At 35.9% G+C, this 20,311-nt stretch overlaps 1 protein-coding gene across 1 annotated transcript in view; it reads right to left on the minus strand.

Moving 5' to 3' along the window:
• Positions 1–3,152: 3,152 nt before the first annotated feature.
• GRID2 (glutamate ionotropic receptor delta type subunit 2) overlaps positions 3,153–20,311 on the minus strand; it is a gene marked incomplete at both ends in the record, with an annotated part of 1,503,481 nt that continues 1,486,322 nt past the window's right edge. The window contains one exon of the mRNA XM_081304511.1: positions 3,153–3,311. Coding sequence (XP_081160637.1) covers positions 3,153–3,311 — 159 coding nt within the window. The remainder of the gene's footprint in view (positions 3,312–20,311) is intronic.

Below are 20,311 nucleotides of genomic sequence, written 5' to 3' on the forward strand. Positions count from 1 at the left end.
TGGATCTGTCTATTCTTCTTTCTCAGCCACCATGACCTGGAGATCATCCTGTTTCATATGCGTGGTCTGTCATTTCAGTAACAGCTTTCCTTCCTGGCTTGGGCCTGCTCTGTGCTGGATCCTTTGGCTCAGTGCCTCTGACCTTGGGTGGTGGTACTCTGAGTCTCTCTGGCTCCCTTCCCACATCAAGTGGTGACTGTAAACTACAATAGAAGACACTGTTTAAACATGTTTAAGTTTATTTTAGGAATTAAAACAAAATTTTAATATTATAGTCTTAGGAAAAGATCTGGGTATTTCTTAGTTCACTGAAGTGCTGTCTTACATCAGTTACATCAGGAGGAGAGTATAAATTATTGTCCATCCCATGTAAAAATATTTTGTAAACTGATACCAGCATTGAATGAAATTTTTTTTCTATATTCCCTTTTCTTTGCTCTAGGAACTTGAGGAATGGATTACAGTGGAAATTTTCTCTTTCAGGCTTACAACCTTTTTTGGGAGCTACTGGGATGCCAGTTCTATCATATCTTTAGTACAAAATCATCACTATTCACTTGGGAGAACTTTTATAGAAATTTTATGCTATTCTTGGAGGCATAGGCATATATGCTCTTAGTTTTGGAGAAGCTGGTGGATTTTAAGAAGAAAGACTTTGCTTTCCTTAAAGGATTGCTGGTATCATTAGCTCCCCTGGCAGTCTATTGAAGCTTCTGCACAGGACTGAAATGGAGTTAAGAGTTTCAAGCCAGGCTGGATAGGACTGTGCCAAACAGACTGAACTCAGCTTAGTTCAGCCAACCCAGAACCCATACTGAATCATCACAAATGGAAATCCAGGTCAGGGCTTGGCCTTGTGGGTAGATAAGAAAAATCAGTGGCATTCTTTCCTGTTCCACTGCTGTGTGTGTGTGTGTGTGTGTGTGTGTGTGTGTGTGTGTGTATTAGAGGGACATATATAATGCTTGTAATCCAGGAGCACATCTTATCATGGGTCTGTTGAACAGACCAGGAGTAGACAAATCAAAATAAGAGTGGCAAGAGCCAGGTTGGTCTGAGGGATAAACTGCTAAAAGAAGAAACGTGTCACCAAATCCTTGCTTTAAATGAATGTCTAGGATTTCTCTTGCTAGCCCAACTGTAAGATGTTAGGCAGTCAGCGATAGCTTGCATTTTTAAAATTGGGTCACTAACTCCTTAAGACAGTCTCTCTCTATTATGGGGGCCATGTGCTCAACTGGAATGACTGGTAAGTCCTCTGGCAGCTGGAGCCCAGGTGACTCCTTAAATCTTCACAGTCTGATTAGTTCTCTGGGGCCAAGAATGAGTTTGCTATGATAGGACTTGGGGGCAACCTACTATGAAGAAGGCTGGCTGGCGTCCAAGTCTAGTCACTTGGTCCATGAATGGTACAATGTCTGTATGGCAGTATGGCCCCAGCTTTGGTCCTCTTATCATATCCTTGTCATTCTGTGAGGCCTCAGAATCCCTGTACTGAAGTCAGAGAGCCAAGAGGGCATGCACTTGGCCTTCTTACACGGGGTGGGGGTGGGTAAGTATCCTTCTATTGAATTTGAGAGGGAGAATGAAGGACAGTGGAAGATGGGGTGACTAAAAATGGCAGTTTACAAAGTGCTTTCACATAAATTTCCACTTGATTCTCACAACAACCCTGTGAGGTAGGTTCAATATATAATGTTTTAAATTTTCATTTTGCAAATACAGACACCCAAGATCAGAGAGTTTCAGTGATTTGCCCATAAATGTAAGAAGTGCCAGGACCCAAACTCAAAGTCCTGTCTTCTGGCTTCACAGCCTGATTTTCTCCCAGGAGCTACAATGTGAAGGTTACCAGTTTGATGACAAATCGGGGAAGGCGCTTGGAAGTGAACATCTAACTAGTTTAAAAGCCAGGAGGTTTAGAAGTAACACAGAATCCATTGGATCACCAGTGGCAGGGGCTCTGCCAGGGACTGTTGCTTGTTGGCTTTAATCTTGTGGGTTGCTTTGGCATATTAGAAAATCATTTGTGAGTCCGCCCAGGCTCCCTGGGTGGTCGAGGAGCAGAGAGGAGGGAATTCCCATGGCCGACATCACACTGCGCTCATTAGATTGTTGAATCATTTGACTTCCGCCTTGGAATGTAAACTTCTTAGGGCAAGGACTGCGACTTATTCATTATATTTCCAGAATTTAATACAGTTCTGGGCACATAGTAGGTCTTCAATAAAAATTGGAGTTCACGAGAGATTTGGATGTTCCATGTGATGCTTCCCTATTTTATTTGTAAGCGATTATTTGTAGGGAACAACTATTCAGGTGAATGTGGGAGTGGGCATAGGGAAGACTCAGTTATCTTGGTGGTGGGTAGGATACACAGGCACTGCAGTTCCAGGGTGTAATAACATCATCCAAATGATCTTGTGTACAGTGACAAATCGGCTAGGTGTGGGTTCAAACTGAAGGCTCCACATTAGCCAAGAATCCATGCAATATGTACGTGTTTGGTGATTACTGGGGGTGAAGGCAATGTCCCTCGGCATGGAGGGAGGTGGACCATTTTGACAAATATGAAGATAATATTGTTTTAGTAATATAGAGAACTCTGTGACAAAAATCTCCAAAAATGAATAAACACAATCACAATTGATTCCACAAGCATTGAAAGAGGCCTCTCTTTTTCTGATTAAGTTCTACCAAGGCACATTCTCCTTGGTCCTCCACATTCCCTGGATCCTTAAGCCATCAGAAGCCCCAAGACCCAGACTTGAGATTGTGGCGAATCTTGAACAGGAAGAAGCTGAGGACAGAACTACCGTGGTGCCAACTTGGACTTCGGTGTGAGTTTTCTTGAACAGGATGCACAGGCCAAAAGTCTGCTGCACAGTAAGTACCCCTCTCAGGCTAATGGGCTGGCTAAGGCAAGGCCCATGACCTATTTCTGAAAGCAGCAGTCCCACTGTACTCTTCTGAGTGAATTGTAACAAGGATTTCTGGGTTTCACCACCTGGTGAGTCCAGCTCCCTTGAACTGAAGAAGAGTTTTTAATTTAGGAGATAGTGTATCAGCTCACCAGTTTGGGGTACTCAGGATCTAATGGGTCCTGAAGTCAAAGGTGGGAAAGAGATCAGCAGCTCTGGTGCTTGTGGAGGTTATGGGTCATCCAGAGGTCCTCCTCGTTGTGCTGATTGGTGCAAGCCGTGGCTGGATGCTTGGCTTCTCCAGGTATTGCTGCCAAGTTTCAAACATGGCTTTAGGGGCCAAGCATTCCTTCTTTCAGATATTGTCGTTTCATTCTGCAGGGATGAAGCCTGTGAGAAAATAAAGCATAAAGTCACTTCAGGACTGAGTGTAGGCAGCTTTCCATATAAAGCTGTCACTACTTATAAGGTACTAGTTTCACCTTAAATATCCACTGTGAGCCAGGGGGAGCATGGGACCAGCTGTTTCAGTCTTCCCAATTAGACCTTCGTAGGTTTTTCTGGAGTCCAGACAGCCATCAGAAAGCAGAGCATATTGGCTGCTGGTTCTCTAGAATCTGTCTGAGAGAGGACTTTGGAGTTCATCTAGGTCAGGATTAGATGCCTGAAAGCCTTAGATACCTTTACCTGTTCACATGGAGAGTCCATAGAGTGCTCTCTCATAGTTGGTCTTGATTTAAAGTTACACACAAAATCCTGGAGCCTGTTTTCTTAGATCTTGCCTCTCTGATCTTGATTTTAGTAAATGGTTCAAGCCCCTGAATAAACTTTAAAACACTAATCATAAATATAAATATAAATTATTAAATTTATTATCACTAATTTATTAAAACACTAATAATAAATATAAATATAAATCTTACCAACGTTATCAATCAAATTGGATATTGTTAAGTGCATTTTTGACTGCCCATTTCTATTTGCCCTTACTTCAGCTGTTAAGTAACAAAATCATGAAACTTTAGATCAGCAACAGTAATCTTGGGCATGGGTGTAAATTTTAAGTCTGGCCAGCCTCAGATGGGATCAGTGTGGTTCTTACCTGTGTCTTTGTTAGGGGAGTTTGTGCCTAGGTTTCATGCTTATCAAAATCTTTGTTATTGCTATAAAATTTAGAAAAGACTCAGTGTTTCTAATAGTGTTAGTGGACTGAGCACTTACCAGTTAATTGATTTAGGTATCCCGTTAATTTAGCAATGTTAATGATTTGATTGAGCTAAATGTAGAAATCAGCTCTAAAGACCTTAGAGGGTGTCAGCGTTTCCTGGTGACTCTGTAATCCCTAATTCCAAAAACTGGATTTTGTCATTAAGTAGATTTAGGAAATACTGAGTAACATCTACCTCTCCTGAAGATTTAAATTATACAATTTTTAAAGTTTCTGAGAGGTCCTGTATTAAGTAATCTTATCTAACTCAATATGTCCCCAGCATTTCATTTCCATGTATTTGTTAGCATCTTATAAAACTGGTGCTGCACTGAACAAGTTTTAAGAATTCTGGACTAGCAAGTAATGTGGGGAAATACTCATTTAAAAATTTGACATGTTTTCTTTTTTTTTAAAGAGAGAGAGAGAATTTTTTAATATTTATTTTTTAGCTTTCGGCGGACACAACATCTTTGTTTGTATGTGGTGCTGAGGATAGAACCTGGGCCCCACGCATACCAGGTGAGTGCTCTGCTGCTTGAGCCACATTCCCCAGCCCGATATGTTTTCTTCAGTGAATTTCCCTCTTGGAATGTAAACTTCTTGGGGTGAGGACTGTGACTTATTCATTATATTTTCATAATTTATAAAATAAAACGTGGGGCTGAGGTTGTGGCTCAGTGGTAGAGTGCTGGCCTAGCATGTGTGAGGCACTGGGTATGATCCTCAGCACCACATAATAAATAAATAAATAAATAAATAAATAAATAAATAAATAAATAAATAAATAAAATGTTGTGTCCACCTACAACTTTAAAAAATTCTAAAAAAAACCTTTATTAGTTAAGTGATTATTAATTATTTATTATTACCGTTGTCAGAGTTAAGCTAGGTACTTTGGGAAATAGGAAATGCACTTGTGTAAGACCTGACTTCTCCCCTTGATAGTCTAATAATCTAGTTATGGAATACTGCTATCATACATAACAATATAAAACATAAGTAAGTTTAATTTAATCTTCCCTGATATCCTCTTTTCAAGTATGAAGCTAAATAATGCAGGCTAGTAGATACAGTAGTTGCAGAGAGGAAGAGCAAATGCTGGAAAAATGAAAGGTCAAATCATGGGTGAAGTAGGACTGTTTTTTTGTGGGGTAGTTAGAATTTTGAAAAGTTTGAGTGACTTTTTAATTGAGGACAACAATATACACAGTTTTCCAGCCCTATGTCTCCTAGGAGCAGGAAGTCAGGTGACAAACAGCACTTTGGTATATTGCAATCATTTAATACTAATATATCTTTTGAGAACTTCAAAGCCAAAATCAGAATGTTACAGAAATATGATTCTCTTTTGTTTGTCCTATACTTCTACTAGAGTTCTTCCTACTTGGTGCATTATAATGAGTTGTGTTTCTTTATCTGTTGTCTGTGATAGCCTGGTTGATGGCAAAGAAAATATTTTATTTCTTTTGACATCCTTGGAAACTAGTATCTTTGCATCCATAGCATCTAGACCATCATAGTCCCTCAATAAATAGTATTATTGATTATGTAACAATCAATGAAAAATAATATAAAGAAGAAAATTGTGTACACCAAAGTGGATTTTACATCAGGAAATAATGCATGGACTGGGCAGAATTAGAATGTGTAGGCTCTTTAAACCAGATTGAAGAGTAGGAAAGAGGAAATCAGTGAAGATTTTTGAAAGCTTTAAAAAGAACTGCTGAAAGTCCTAATTATGAAAAAATCAAGCTGGCAGTGATGTGCATAGGTTGACTTAAAGTAAAGCTGGGTCAGGGATCAATTGAAAGTATTATAGATCTCATTGCAAGGAGACGAGGTTCTAGAACCAAGTTTGTGGCACTAAGAATGCCAGGTGGATTGGTCTCTACATCTGGTTGATTATAAATGATCAGGGAGAAGTATGAATTGAGGATTATTTTAAGTTTAATGATAATAGCTAAAATTCATTGAATGAGTATTACAAGTTGCATCCCATTCTTTGCTTTAGTCTCTCATTTAATCTCATTTATTCCCCACAATTCTAGGGATGGTCATGATTATCAGCTCCATTTCACTGATAAGGAAGTAGGCTAGAGGTTCAGAAATGTGCTGCAAGTCTCACCCATAGGAAGCAGCAGTCAGGATTGGAACTAACTTGATCCAAATTCAGAGACTGTATTCTTAATCACAGTTAGCCCTAGAGACAGAGTTGTATGTTTGTTCTTTTGATAGATAGAAACATTAGAGGAAGAGTTGGTTTTGGATATCTGAATTCCAAGAGAATGAAATAACTCATTGGAAAGATGAGCATCATCTCTCCAATTGATGGGAGTCTGGTATAGGAAATGATTAGCTTTTCCAAAAGTCCAGTGATGTGTTACTTAAAATTATAGCCACACCAGTGTCTGTTAAGTTAGCACTTGGTGGGAAGCCAGGAAATGCCTATTGAGAGCACACCCCTGACCAGGGTCCAGGTGATCACCCAGGGCAAGATGCTGCCTGCTGAGATCATCAGAACACTCCAGAGCACCTTGGTAGAGGAGACTGACCTTGGGCTTGCAAGCTTGCAAAGTGAACCATGGGGCCTTCTGATTTCTTCAGATCACACAAAGGCTGTGATGTGTTTTTCTCTTTCTCCCTGACTCACTGAGGACAGAGGAGCTGGGGGGCCTGGAAATAACACACCCACCTGTGCAAATTGGATGCACTGTAATGGCTGTTTTGGTTTTTAACCTTTAAAAAAAGACTTTGTCTATGTTTCCCACTGTTACATTCACACTTTGCAGTAGTTTAAATGCTAATCAGAAAAAAAAAGCATTTAAAAATAAATAAAAACACAACCAAATAAAAGCATACAATGAATCTGAATGGCATATTTAAAAAAGAACTAGCTTTGAAGGAAAAGAAAACCTGGACCAGGACTATCAGCATTCAGAATAATTACACATGCTTGAATTTTCTCCATCACTCCTCTCTCTCTCCCTCCCTCCCTCTCTCTCTCTCAAGGCATAGTGAAGTAATATAATAATAGTGAAAAGATATAATTTTATTTTTCCATTATTGATATACCATGGTATATCAGAGGTGAATATGTTTTCCTCCAAATTGAAATTGTTTAATATTGTTATTTTATGCTTAAGAAAATGGAAGAAAACAAAAATAGAGGGAAAGCCTATAAATGTGCTTAAAGATCACTATAGTTTCTCAACACTGCAAAAACCTCTGCACCTAAGCAGGACCTGGGATTCCACCTTTCACTGCAGTCGCTGGCTGAATAGAGCACTTTGTTCGGCAAGGCCAGGGGAGCAGTGCTTGGCACAGTCTACCAAGAAAAGCTGACATGCTCCCAGACATGTACTGATGACCTTTCACATAATTCCTTTTAAAAAGTTTAATTTTTATATTGAATGCCAGTTAACAAAAGTAACATGAAACTAATGAATGCATACTAGTAATCTCAAGAGGTAAAAACAATACAATTACAGTAAAGCAAAAAGGTGAAGGTCTGAGGTAAGCAAATATGAAAATAAACCAGGTATGATGACGGCACATGCCTGTAATCTTAGTGATCAGGGAGGCTGAAATAGGAGGGTTGCAAGCTTTAGGCCAGCCTTTGCAACTTAGTGAGACCCTCTGCAACTTAGCAAAATGCTGTCTTGAAATAAAAAAATAAAAAAAAAAATAAAAAGGACTGTGAATCTAGCTCAGTTTTAAAGTGCCTGTGGTTTTAATCCCTAGTACTAAAAAACACAGCACAACACAACATAACAAAACAAAACTAAGCTTAAAAAACACAGTGTTTGTGTACAATGCATTATATAAGCATTATATGTAATGCATATATATACACTATATATTGTATATAATGCTTTATATAAAGTACATATAATACTATATACACATACTACTATTAATTTGTTTTGTTAGGAAATCAATATTAGCACATTAGATTACAACTTCTTATGCACTGGAAAAAAACTTTAACCTACTTTTTAATGATAATCATCCTGATAACAAAAACTTGCGCTGAAGTTCTAAATGTTCCTTTATATAATGTTTCTAAGTCTAACAAGAAAAATCTATTTTATAGCTTTTTTCTTTCTCTCTTCAAGTTCATCTCTTCCCGTTCATCACTATTTTACTTACCTCCAAACAACAATTTAAAGGCAAATCCGATGCAGGACTATATTAGGGTCAGGTTTGACATTACCCTTTTTGTCTCTAGAAAGTTTGTGCAGACATTCAGGACTATAATCCCAGTGGGACAATACAATTTGTCAGAGGGATTTATCAGTTTGAATACATTTTTAAAGAACACATGGAGTGAGAATTTTGGGGCATCACTTTCAAAGATGGAATTAGCATAGATTTAGGAAATCTTTCTTTTATTCCTTTAGTTATTTGGACTATTTATATTATAATTACATTTTTTAAATTTATCATACAGAATCTAATTTGTTGTAGAAATTTAGCCACGAGTTTTGTCTTGAAATATATTAAACATGCATAAAACATCACAAGTAGAAATTGAAAATCTCACATGCTTTGTTAGTGTAGAAGGTTCAGTATAAATACTGCAGTAAAGATGTTAAAGCAATGCACAATTAGAAGATTTTGACATAAACACTATACATTAATTAAATGAAAACTATGCTAAATTTATTTGCGTGGGACGTTAGTGTTTTTTAAATGTTTTCCTTTTAATTCTTGTGAGGTAATAGTGATACTTCAAGAAATCTGTTTTTTTTTTAAAATGTACCATGCACATCACACACACACACACACACACACACACACACACTCAGGCATAGAGTCAAAGTCAATGGCGGTGGGTGGTTTATGTCAGGGCTGGGTTTGACACCCCGTCCTAGAATAAGATAAATGTAAGTGATGAAGAGCTCCTGGGGTTGGGTGAACTCATTTTGTATTCAACACTGCCTGGCCCCTTTCTCATCTCTTTCTCCCTCTCTTTGTATGTTCAAGCCTACTTGAGTTTCTTTTTTCTTTCATAGAACTTGGTTCTTTTGATGTGTTTCAGGGCACGCCCTGCAGCAAAGAGAACTTCCCAGGAATCGGAAACATAAGCACACAGGTCTGAAACGGCTACTGTACAATAGCAGAAAGCTCCCGGCTCAGGGGCTAGAGGTTGCCCCTCTCAAAAACATCAAATCGCTTAGGAGGGGGCAAACATGCAAGATATTCTACATGCATGATTTTAAAGGGATATGCCCTTTACAATTTAATTGTGAAATAGGCCTTTGGTGAGTCTTTTAATCTGGGTTGAGCCAATAATAGTAATTTAACCTGAGATATGTCTATTTGCATTTATAAATTTATAAATTCATTAATTTAACCACATTTTCCCTATAATAATAATAAATTAGTTTTTTTTAAAACTGCTGTTACAGAGTTAACACATCTGAGATTCTTGGTAGTACCTGGTCCTCAGAAATCCTGTTTCTCATCATTATTTCCATTAAAAAATGTGATAAAGTGCAATGCTTTAACTCTTTATTTTTATCAAATTTAAAGAAATACTAGCATGAAAAGCCATTGTTAGAGTTACTATCTATATTATTAAGATAAAGCCTAGACAGAAAGAGGAGTTAATTATTTTATACCCAATTATCAGTATGTCTAGTTTCATGAATTAAAAAAATTTAATGAGTTATATTTTATTTAAAAATCTTTGTTTACTCACATACAATACTTTATGTGACAAATCTGTCAGGACTATGTCACTGAATTAGAACTTGAAACTGAAAATTAAAAAAACAACAACAGAAAATAAGGAAAACAGTGCAGTTTAAGTTTATATACATGCATAAATTATTCACCTTAAAACTTTTCAATCAAAACCAGATTTTAAGAAATAGTTAAACTTAATTTTTGCAATTGTGTACAATGAATCAAAATGCCTTCTGCTGCCATATATTCCTGATTAAAATTAATTAATTAATTAATTTAAAAAACTTAATTTTGCCCAGGTCTTTTAAAAAACTTTTTATTTTTGAAACCAAAACGATGGGAAAAGTAAACTTAACTAGAAAATTGGTAATTATCACGTCTGACTTAGAAAGCTAACTATATAAATTAGACATTATTTACTATTGTCTAAATAATTGATTTCACTCTCATAGCCAAACTTACTGAAAAAATTGGTTTTTTATTAGCCGAATTAAAAAAAATAGAACTTTGACCTGCAAACAATTGATTGTTTACAACAAGATTTGATTCAGTTTATGAAGTCTATTGAACACTTATTGTATATTTGTGCTAATTACATCACTATTAGTGTAATTAATTTACACCAATTTACACTAGCTATTAAGGAAATAATTAGTGGTATCACTGAATTAACTCAGCATTTTTCAACTTACTTTATGATTAAGTAACAAATCTGTCAGCTGATTGGTAACAATTTCTTTTAACTTTGATATCTATGGCTTCAGCTTTAAAGGAAAGTGGGAAAATGATTCAATTACTCAAATATTGGTAAAATACACATTTTTAACAATATCATAGAAGGATAATTTTAATAAACATGCAGTAATTATAAAATAACCTTTGTTACTACAATATGTTTTGAATTCCCTCAACATGTAACTGAGTTACTATATATGATTATTAGTGCAAATACCTGTAAATAACATGAAAATTTTCCCTGATAACAACGAAAGTTGGAAATTCACAGAATCCACTGTCATTTGAAAAGTTTTACAAAGGTCACTGTACTTAAACACAAACTAAAACTTTAATATAATACAAATGCACATAGGAGTCCACAAGTTTATTTTTTGTCTCTCTGATGAATCATAAACTAATTCTCTTTCTTTCCTCAAGTTACATAACATTTCTAAAATTGGAAGTTTTCTAAATTGAGCCTAAATTTGATAAGACCCACAGGCACATGTCAGATTTTGCAATATTTTTCAGTTTTTTGATAGTGGCTGACCACAAAAGTTCATATAATTTTCCCATCCATGTTTATGGGTGCCTGTGAAGGTCATGTTTCTGAAAGAGTGATCCACAGGGTCTCCCAGTTTACACCATTGACTGTCATGTCATGTAATTTAATTGTACTAGAAACCTGTCTTGCTATGCTTATAATTGTTTTCTACCTCTTATTTTCTATGGAGGTGTTATTTTTGACCTATAAAATTACATAGAGTCAGGTATCAAACTTAATAACTGTTCTACATGTTAACCCCAACCCAGGAAACACAGTGTTTTTAATTTTAGAAATGCAAAATTTAAGAGAAATTCAGTTTTTTGAAATAGATTGGTGAGATCTAGACTTAGCAATGTTTCCATTTATTTAACCAGTGATTAAAATATAATTTCCTTAGAGTTTCACTGAACTCTGAACTTTAGCCATGTTTACAGAAATCAGAGAAAACAGATAATTAGAAAATTGATTCAGATATATTTTTTTCTTTTTAAACAATAAACAAAACATCATAGCAATTGGATTAGAAATTAGTTGGCTGAATTCAATTGGTTTTTAAGTTAAACTTTTAATTACATAAGGAGTCGAAGGATATGCTTAAGATACCACGTCTAGCTAAATAATGCAGATTTGCTTACCTTTATTGATTAAATTTACTGGGTAAACCCACAGTCTCTATTTCACTGTCTAGAATTATACCCTAATTCAATTGTTCAAAATTTTAGTTAGTAGCTACTTTCCAAAAGTTTTATTTCTATTTATTTTGAAAATAGTCACTTGGCTCAATTTAATATTGTCTGTTCTTTCATTTCTATTCCTTCCTCTTCAACCCACATGTATCTAGTGGATGTAATCTAATGATTTTTGTTGAAAAATAAAAATAAAAGCAACAAACTGGTGTTCTGTACAGTTTATCTTTGAGTTCATGACATTTTGAGAGACTCTGGGGATGATCTACTCAAAATCTCTCATTTTATAAAAGAAGTGATATGAGACAGTACATTGTTAACAGATCCACTTAATTGTAGAAACTAGCTCATAAGTAGAAGTGAAGCCGAAGATCTTTAAAATGGTTTGCCCAAGGCTGGACAGCTAAGCAGGGAAGAGCTGAGATTTAACCTTCTGTTTTCTGAGCTTTGGTGAGTAACCACCAGGTCACACTGCCTATTCTCTGCTCTTCTTCTGTCTCTCAACTTTTTGTGCTCTTGGAATGTAAAAGGCAGGAACTGGAGCCTGTTATCTTTAACCCTGTAGGCTCACATAATAAAAGCAGTCAACAAACTATTGCCACATGAATAAACCCTGGGCTCCAGCTTTCTGGTCCATCTCTTTTCTGCATTCTAAGGGTAGGAAGTGGTGATTGAGAAGGTAGAGAAAGACTGAAATCTCTAAGGTATAGAAATGCTTCAAACTAGCAAAACTTAGTCTACATTGTCAATAACTAACAAAAGAGCAATTCTACTTCTAGAGAAGCAACTCGTAGTTACTTGCTCAAACACATCACAAGTTCTCTGCCCTAGATGGACTAAAATTAGTGCTTTGATAAAAATAAATTTTATTTTAAAATGTTCATTAGAAGTAGGAATTTCCATGTTGTTAAACCTCAAAAATATTAGTTGTCTACACTAATATACAAATAGAATTTTAAGTGTTATGGTTTAGATGTGGTTTGAGTGTGTCCCCCAAGGGTTCATGTGTGGGAAGCTTGGTCTCCAATTTGGCAGTGTGAAAGAGTGGTGGGACCTTTAAGAGTCAGCCTGGTAAGGCATGGTTGGGTCCCTGGAGGTGCCCCCCTTGGAAGGGAATAACATTAACATGGTTCTTGTAAGGCTCCAGTGAGTTCCCTAAAGAGGGGTCATTGTAAAAGTGCAAGTCTGGCTTTTTCCCTCACCATGTGATCTCTGCTTCTCACAGGTGCTTCTAACCATCACATAATTCTCCATGATGGGATGCAGCCAAGGGGTTGTAACAAGAGCTAGTTGAATGCTGTTTGGATTTCTAGCCTCCAAAACTATAAGCTGGATAAACCTCCTTTCTTTATAAGTGACTCAGCCTTGGTATCTTATAGCAATGGAAATGGACTAATACAAGCTAACATAATAATACATTTAATCTGAATAGTCAAACACCTTTTAGAGGTGTTCATTTTGTGCCCTATCCACTTCAGATCAAGGTTCAGACAGGTCTTTTTCAAACATTTTAAATAGGTATCTCCCTTCCCTATCTCTTAGTTTTCCCCTTAAAACTCTTCCACTGTGTGTTATTAGCTTTAGTGGTAGGCAGAATTCTAAGATGACTTCAAAATACCCACACTCTGGTGAACTAGTTTTCTATAATTCTCTTTCCTTGACAGGTAGATACTGCCTATGAATATTATGAGATATGACTCTTGTGATCAGTCAGCCAGAAGTCAGATTATATGATGGGCCTGGCCTAGTCAGGTGACCCAGGTCCTTCCAGAAGCCTGGAAGATTCTATGGAAATGGCTATCTGGAAAGGAATTGTGGGCATCTTCAAGGGTTTTAAGTGGCACCTAACAAATAACCAGCAAGAGGCAAGGAACTGAACACTTCCAACAACTCTGTGAACTTCGAAGGGCATTGTAGGCTGATAGGAATGTACTTCAACTGACATTTGAGTAGAGCAAACTTGCATTCCTCCACTCCTTCCCTCAACGCTTCCTCACTAGTTGAACTACACTGTTACTTCATACTAAGTATATGAAGCCAAAGTAGTCTGCATGTGATTTTCACATGCCCTACTTGCTGTTAGTATACTTGCATTTAAGACTCTTGACTGACTGAATCATAGGCATCTTTATGTGTGAATCATACTGTTTTCTTGTCTCAAGGTCAACTGTGTTTATAGAAGTCAATAATCCCCTGGTTGTAAGAGTGGCAACAAAAAGAAAAATATTCTAGTAGAGAAATACAAACCTTAACTCCAATTTAAATTTTTTTAACCAAGTACTAAAATTAAACTTCAAATGTTATATTACGAAGGATTTATTGATACTTATTTAAATAAGTACCAAACTCAAATTTAAATTGTAGGCATATGTCTTTTAGCAAAATGTATACTGTTAACTTTCAGTTTACGTCTTCTGTCTCAATTTTTCACATATTCAATATCTGTTATTACAGTGGAAATAGCTGGGTACAGTGGCTCACACCTATAATACCAATGACTTGGGAGGCTGAGGTGGAAGGATTGCAGCCTTAACAATTTAGCAAGATCTTCAGCAATTTAGTGAAACAATGCCCCTCCATTTCCTGAAGGAAAAAAAAAAAGACTGGGGTATAGCTTAGTTTAAAGCATCCTTGGGTTAAATCCTCAGTACAAAATCAATCAAGAGGAGATTATTTGCATAAGCTTCTTTTATAACATATATATATACACATATATATGGCACATACATATTCTTTTTCTTCATGATGTTCTTGTACATATTTTAGCTGTATTGTAATTTTCCCAGTGTTTTTCTTAAATCTTTTTTCTCAGATTTGATTTTTTTCCACCTTTTAGTTATATTATCATATACTATGATAAAAATGTATTAGGAAAAGAAAAAAAAGTTATTTTAATGATATTATTCAAGATATCTAAAATTAAATGTCATAACTATGATTCTGTTCATTATATCTTTTAAATATTTCACTTGATGCTAACGATAGCTTCTTATATGAAAAAGAGGTTACTGAACTAAATTCCACATGGAACGTGGACACCACTGGGATCCACCAGACCATTCCCGTGTTTTCTGAAGTTCGTGAAGTTGTACAAAAGAGGAGTCCTAGGAGCACTTAGAGATAGATGATGAGCCTGGGAATGTGGAGATTTTGAGCTCTTCTTATCTCCCTCTCATCTTCTCCTCATCATCTTCTCCCATTTGTGAAGAGTATCTTAGTAGAACAACAGATGCAAGGGATTGTAGGGAAGGGAGGGGGAGGAGAGGAAAAAAAGTAGGGGGAGAAAGAAAGAAACTGGCCAGGCATGATTTATTCTTGAGGGGAATAATGTGACTTAATTTGAGCTGCATGATGCAAAACAAACAAAAATTATCTGCAACGTGGCCAATGCTGGCAAAGGGCAGCCTAAGGAAGAGACCGTGTTAGCACACTGCAGAGTCACATATTGCCTGAGAGTAGCTTTGAAGAAAGCACATGATGACCCCCAAGCTCAGGCATAAATAAAGTCCTAACAGACCCCTCTGCCATGCAGGGTGAGATGAGGGGGTGCCCTGGCGCCTGGGTCTCTGCCTCTGCACGGCTCCTTTCCCTGAGTCGTTCTGGTGGGTTTTTGTGTCCCAAAGTTGTCCCTATGCAAACAACAGGTTGAATATTGTAGGTGTGGGTTATTAAAGTGTCCCTGGGACAATGGCAGTCTGTGTCCCATTTGTAACGCTTGGATTAATCTTTGGAAAGTGCACACAAAATGTGACATGATGTTGGCTTCCAACATTATTCAGTCTGCATAGCAGCAAATCCTGCCCTGTCTCCCTGGAAATAAAACTCCACAGACGTATCCCTGCCATCTAAAAGGAACCTATCATTTATGCTCAGGATGAGGGACACCCTGATAGAATTGCTGCTAGGAGTTTGACTTTATAGTTTGGAGAGCACTTGCGATGGAAACTGTTACATTCTCTTATCTCATCTGCAATCAGGTCAATACTATGACTTTTGTTTTCCCCCTGCAGATGGGAGAAATAAAAAAAAATATTTGTATTTTATGGAGAATTCCATGATAGTTTAGGATTATAACCCAAAACTGGTTAACTGACTAATGGTATGATTCTGGCCATTTCTCCTCTTTCCCCCTCATTTTTCCTTTTGACTTTAATGAATCCAGATGACAACACTAAGCTGTAAAGTCTGGATGAGAAAAGCGTATGCGGAGAGGAAAAGATGTTCCTGTTTCCTCTCTGTTTTTTCATACCCCAGGGGCTTTGGGAGCTTTGAGACTCTGTCTTTTCTTTCTTATATCTTCTATTTACGAAAGTACCAAGTAGCATTTATGGAATTTGGAATGGCATCTCTCAAGTCTCCTGCTTTTAAGTATATCTCAATATAATTTTGGAAGACAATTAGAATTAAGATAATAAAAAGAGACAGAAGTATGCTAAATTGTGGAATTCCCATACAGCCAAGTTGGACAATATTATTTTTTTAATTTAAGATCAACTTCACACATAGTAGGAATTGCAAGTTGCCTGACATATGTGTACACACACACACACACACACACACACACACACACACACCAGGATATAATTCTTAAAAAATGGTTTTAAAATTGTAATACATTAGTGTTGCTATGTTCATTGTTATTTATCTATTTATTGTCTCATGGGGAGGTAGGTCTCCTTCAAAGCAGCCTTAAAATTGTTTCTCTCAAATTTCCTGTTGTATACATGCCCATCAAAACACAGGAGTTGAAGGCTCAGGCTTTGGTCTAGGATACTCATTCACTTTTCTCATTTGTTGCCTCTTAATAAATAAATCTTATAAATTTTAAATCATGAAATAAACTTGTGATTAAAATACTGCTTTGTTTGCCATAGTGAGAACCAGCATAAGGATTTCTTTAGAAAAGAACCAAGTTTTCTGTTGGAAAAAAAGGTTAGAAGAGTAGTTAGAAGAGGGCTATGGTTAAACTGCATATGACTTCACAATTAACCCAGAAGTGGGCTGTCTATGGAACCCAATGTCCTGTGTTTTGAAGGGCCTACCTGGAGCAGCAGATATGGACAGAGAGACATTGGTTCCTCTGCTGAGGAGCCTGTAAATGATCATGAACCTGTCCTTCCTCTCCTCTGTCTGCCATCCAGAGAAACTGGGTGGGACTGAGGCTTCACCCTGGGCCATAAAATACCCTGTGGTGTAGAGCCTGAGTCCCGCACATGGTCCTTGATGTTATTTATCTTCAAAATTGGCAATGTTTACTTGGATGTGGTGTTCTAATAGCTGCATTAGTTTGTGTTGTCCTTGAATTCATTTTATTCAGAATTTAACACAGGGCAGGGCTGTGCAGCATGAGCTTTGTCCTGGGTTGGCTCAAGATAAAAGGAGAGTATTGAAAGCAATGTATATGAGGAAGAAAATGGCCCAATTCATAATCAATCGACTCACTTTTTTTTTTTTTTTTTTTTGCTTTTGGGATATAAGTCAGATTAAACCTAGAATTTTAAGAAGAAAGTGGTTTAATAATATGAACAGAGTACATAAGAGAGGGCAAGGTATGGGGACTGTCAGAGGCAGAAATGTGTGTGTCACCAAATTAACCCTGTAACATCCCTTTTAGAAGGAAAAAGCATTGTCATACAAAACACTGGGAATGTTAGAGAAAAAAGTGGAATTAAAATTGAGTTCATTCTTGCTGACAACAGTATTTTTTTTTTCCCTAAAGATTCTGGCAATGGGCGGGGGTTTGGAGGTATTATAAGATTTTATTTATAAATTCAAGGTATATAAAAATAATATGGACAAGATATATTCGTTTCTTTTCATTTTCATTGTCATTCACTAAGAAAACAACAATACCACAAAATGCCACTACCTACTAGATCTGTTAACACTTTGTAAATCGCCTGTATTTACAAGTTTTAGGTACATTTCTTATAAAGAAGTAAGCATTAAAACTACCTGAAGGACTTAAATGATGGGCTTACCTATTACTAGAGAGAAGAATAAAATATACTTAAAGTGATTTATTTTTCAAAAGAGGGCCTAAGAGGCTTTTCACAATACGCTCTCTTATAAAAAACAGAACTTAAAGCTAAAATCGCAACAAACGGTACCACAGTGCCACCATCTGGCTTTACAAAAGACAGCAGCAAGGTACAAAATGACCCGCAGAAATTAAATGTTTTCTTTGAAGAAAGGAAAAGAAGGAACTCTCTCAGTGAAGCCTCACTGTTTCTTATCACTACTTTAGTCAATATTAAAGGTCCATTGTACCAAGGACTGCCTCTATCTCTTTTTCTGTCTATTTTAATTTGAAAAAATAACGTTTTTAGTAGATAAACTTTAAAAAATAAAACTTTAGTTAGTAGTCTTTTGACAGAAAATAGTCTTTTTAGTCTATAATTTTAGTGCTAATTTTTTAGAATTTCTATACACAGACTTGCCTCACTAATTTTTAACTGGCATTTTTTTTTTGGTTTGTTTGTTTTTGTTTTTCTTTGGCAGTACTGGAGATCTAACCCAGGGCCTTGCACATACTAGGCAAGTGCTTTACCACTGAACTACATCCCAGCCCTCAACTGGCCTTTGGATGTGATCATTTTACAATGTTGTGGCAAATTCTTTGAATTCTTAAAGCTCTGGAGATATTTAAGATAAAACATGCTGCAGTACACAATCAGAAGAACAATTTTGACCCTGTAGACAAGGTGCATATTTAAAAATTTGCTTTTAAGTACAGTAAGGAATACAATTTATACATTTTTAGAATATATTTATACATCTAAAATTGAAATATCTTAATTTTTAAACTTTATATCGTAACTTTACAAGATTGTACAAAATTGCTACATAATAAGATGACTAATGCCTGTATTTTCATTTCTGCACATCTCTCAAGAAAGATTTTCAGAATTACCTTGAAAGGATAATGTTAGGTTTTAGTTTATTTTATACTCTTGCAGCATCTGTCTTTCATTCTTAAGTTAAATTTAACAGAAAAATCATTATAACACTATTTTGAGCCTACTGTATATAAGGAACTGTGTTAAGTGATTTCAATTTTTTTAATACTATTCCATTTTATAGATAAGGAAAATGAAACAGAGACATTCAGTAAATTGTCTAGGCAAACACAGATGATGAATGCTAAATTTGGATCCTGACCTTTAAACTCCATGATTTTGATGGTGACACTAAATCTATTTTCCGGGATATCAGTATTTTAAAAATATATAAAAATCTATGCTCTTTCATATTATTGTCTTTTCCCCTTGTACACAAACATTTTGAAAAATTTTATTAAAAGCTTTTCATCAGCTTATGGTTAAAGAAGATGTTTTGAGGGCTAACCTAAGTAGCAACCATTACGTATTCCCTGTTCCCCCTATGTAAAGATATTCCATGTTTAGAATAAATGACTTGTAAATGAACTTCTGGAAGTGAAGTTTTTGTAACTTGGAGGCTGCCTTTATTTTACCTTATTTTGTATTTTATATTATGAGTAATCACTGTAGATAATTATATTGAATTATTCATGCTCATTTTATTGTAGTGTACTTTAAATAAAATTTAAGGGAAATCACCCCAAACTACTCATAAGTTGATCTTAACTTTTTTTCAAAATTCAAAAATATACAATATATCTCATTATTTTAAGGGGCATAGAAAAATATGGGACCATCTGAGGGATAGTTTATTATAATTTCCTTCATCAATGCTTTCTAAAGAAAAAATTCGAAAAATGTGACATCCAAAATGTAAGAATGTATTTGTGTATGTGCATGTGTATGTGTGTATGCACGTGTGCTGCACGCTGGATTGTAAAATCAATTTTGATCAAGATTATCTTGGGGTAGCTAGCTAAATAACCTTTTGGTGTGTTAGGTATTAGAAAGTGTTAGGTCAATATCAGTCTATTACTCTATGAATTGAATTCATAACTGGAATATTAACAATTTCTTTATTGAGTAATATCTAATTAGTAATTGGTATGGAGCTTGGACATTATGTTACATATTTCTAAGTATTTTTGTATGTAGATATGATATATCACTTTTACTTATTGACTTTTTTTTTTTTTTGGTACCAGGGATTAAACCCAGGGCTATTAACTACTGAGCTACATCCCAGGCAACTTTTTATTTATTTATTTTTTATGTTGAAACAGGATCTTGCTGAGTTTCTTAGGGCCTTGCTAAGTGCTTGTTTCTCAGAGCCTTGCTAAGTGGCTGTCTTTGAACTTGTGATCCTCTTGCCTCAGCCTTCTGAGTCGCTGGGATTACAGACATGCACCATCACACCAGCATCTACCTATTTACTTTTATATTTAGTAGTAGCCAAATTTAAAATTTAGATAAAATTTTAAAATGCAAACATTTATCATGGCAATTAAAATAATTTATATGGTTATTTACTGAAAATTTGAATTATAAAATAGTTTGGGTTGTACTTGTTAGTTGATTTTGCCAGTGTTAATATTAGCCACATATTTTAGCTATTGGAGACAGGGCAGATATGAAGAAAAGATAGAATATGAAGAGAA

The sequence above is a fragment of the Spermophilus citellus genome (assembly GCF_964194105.1).
Source record: "Spermophilus citellus genome assembly, chromosome: 8".
NCBI classification, from domain to species: Eukaryota; Metazoa; Chordata; class Mammalia; order Rodentia; family Sciuridae; genus Spermophilus; species Spermophilus citellus.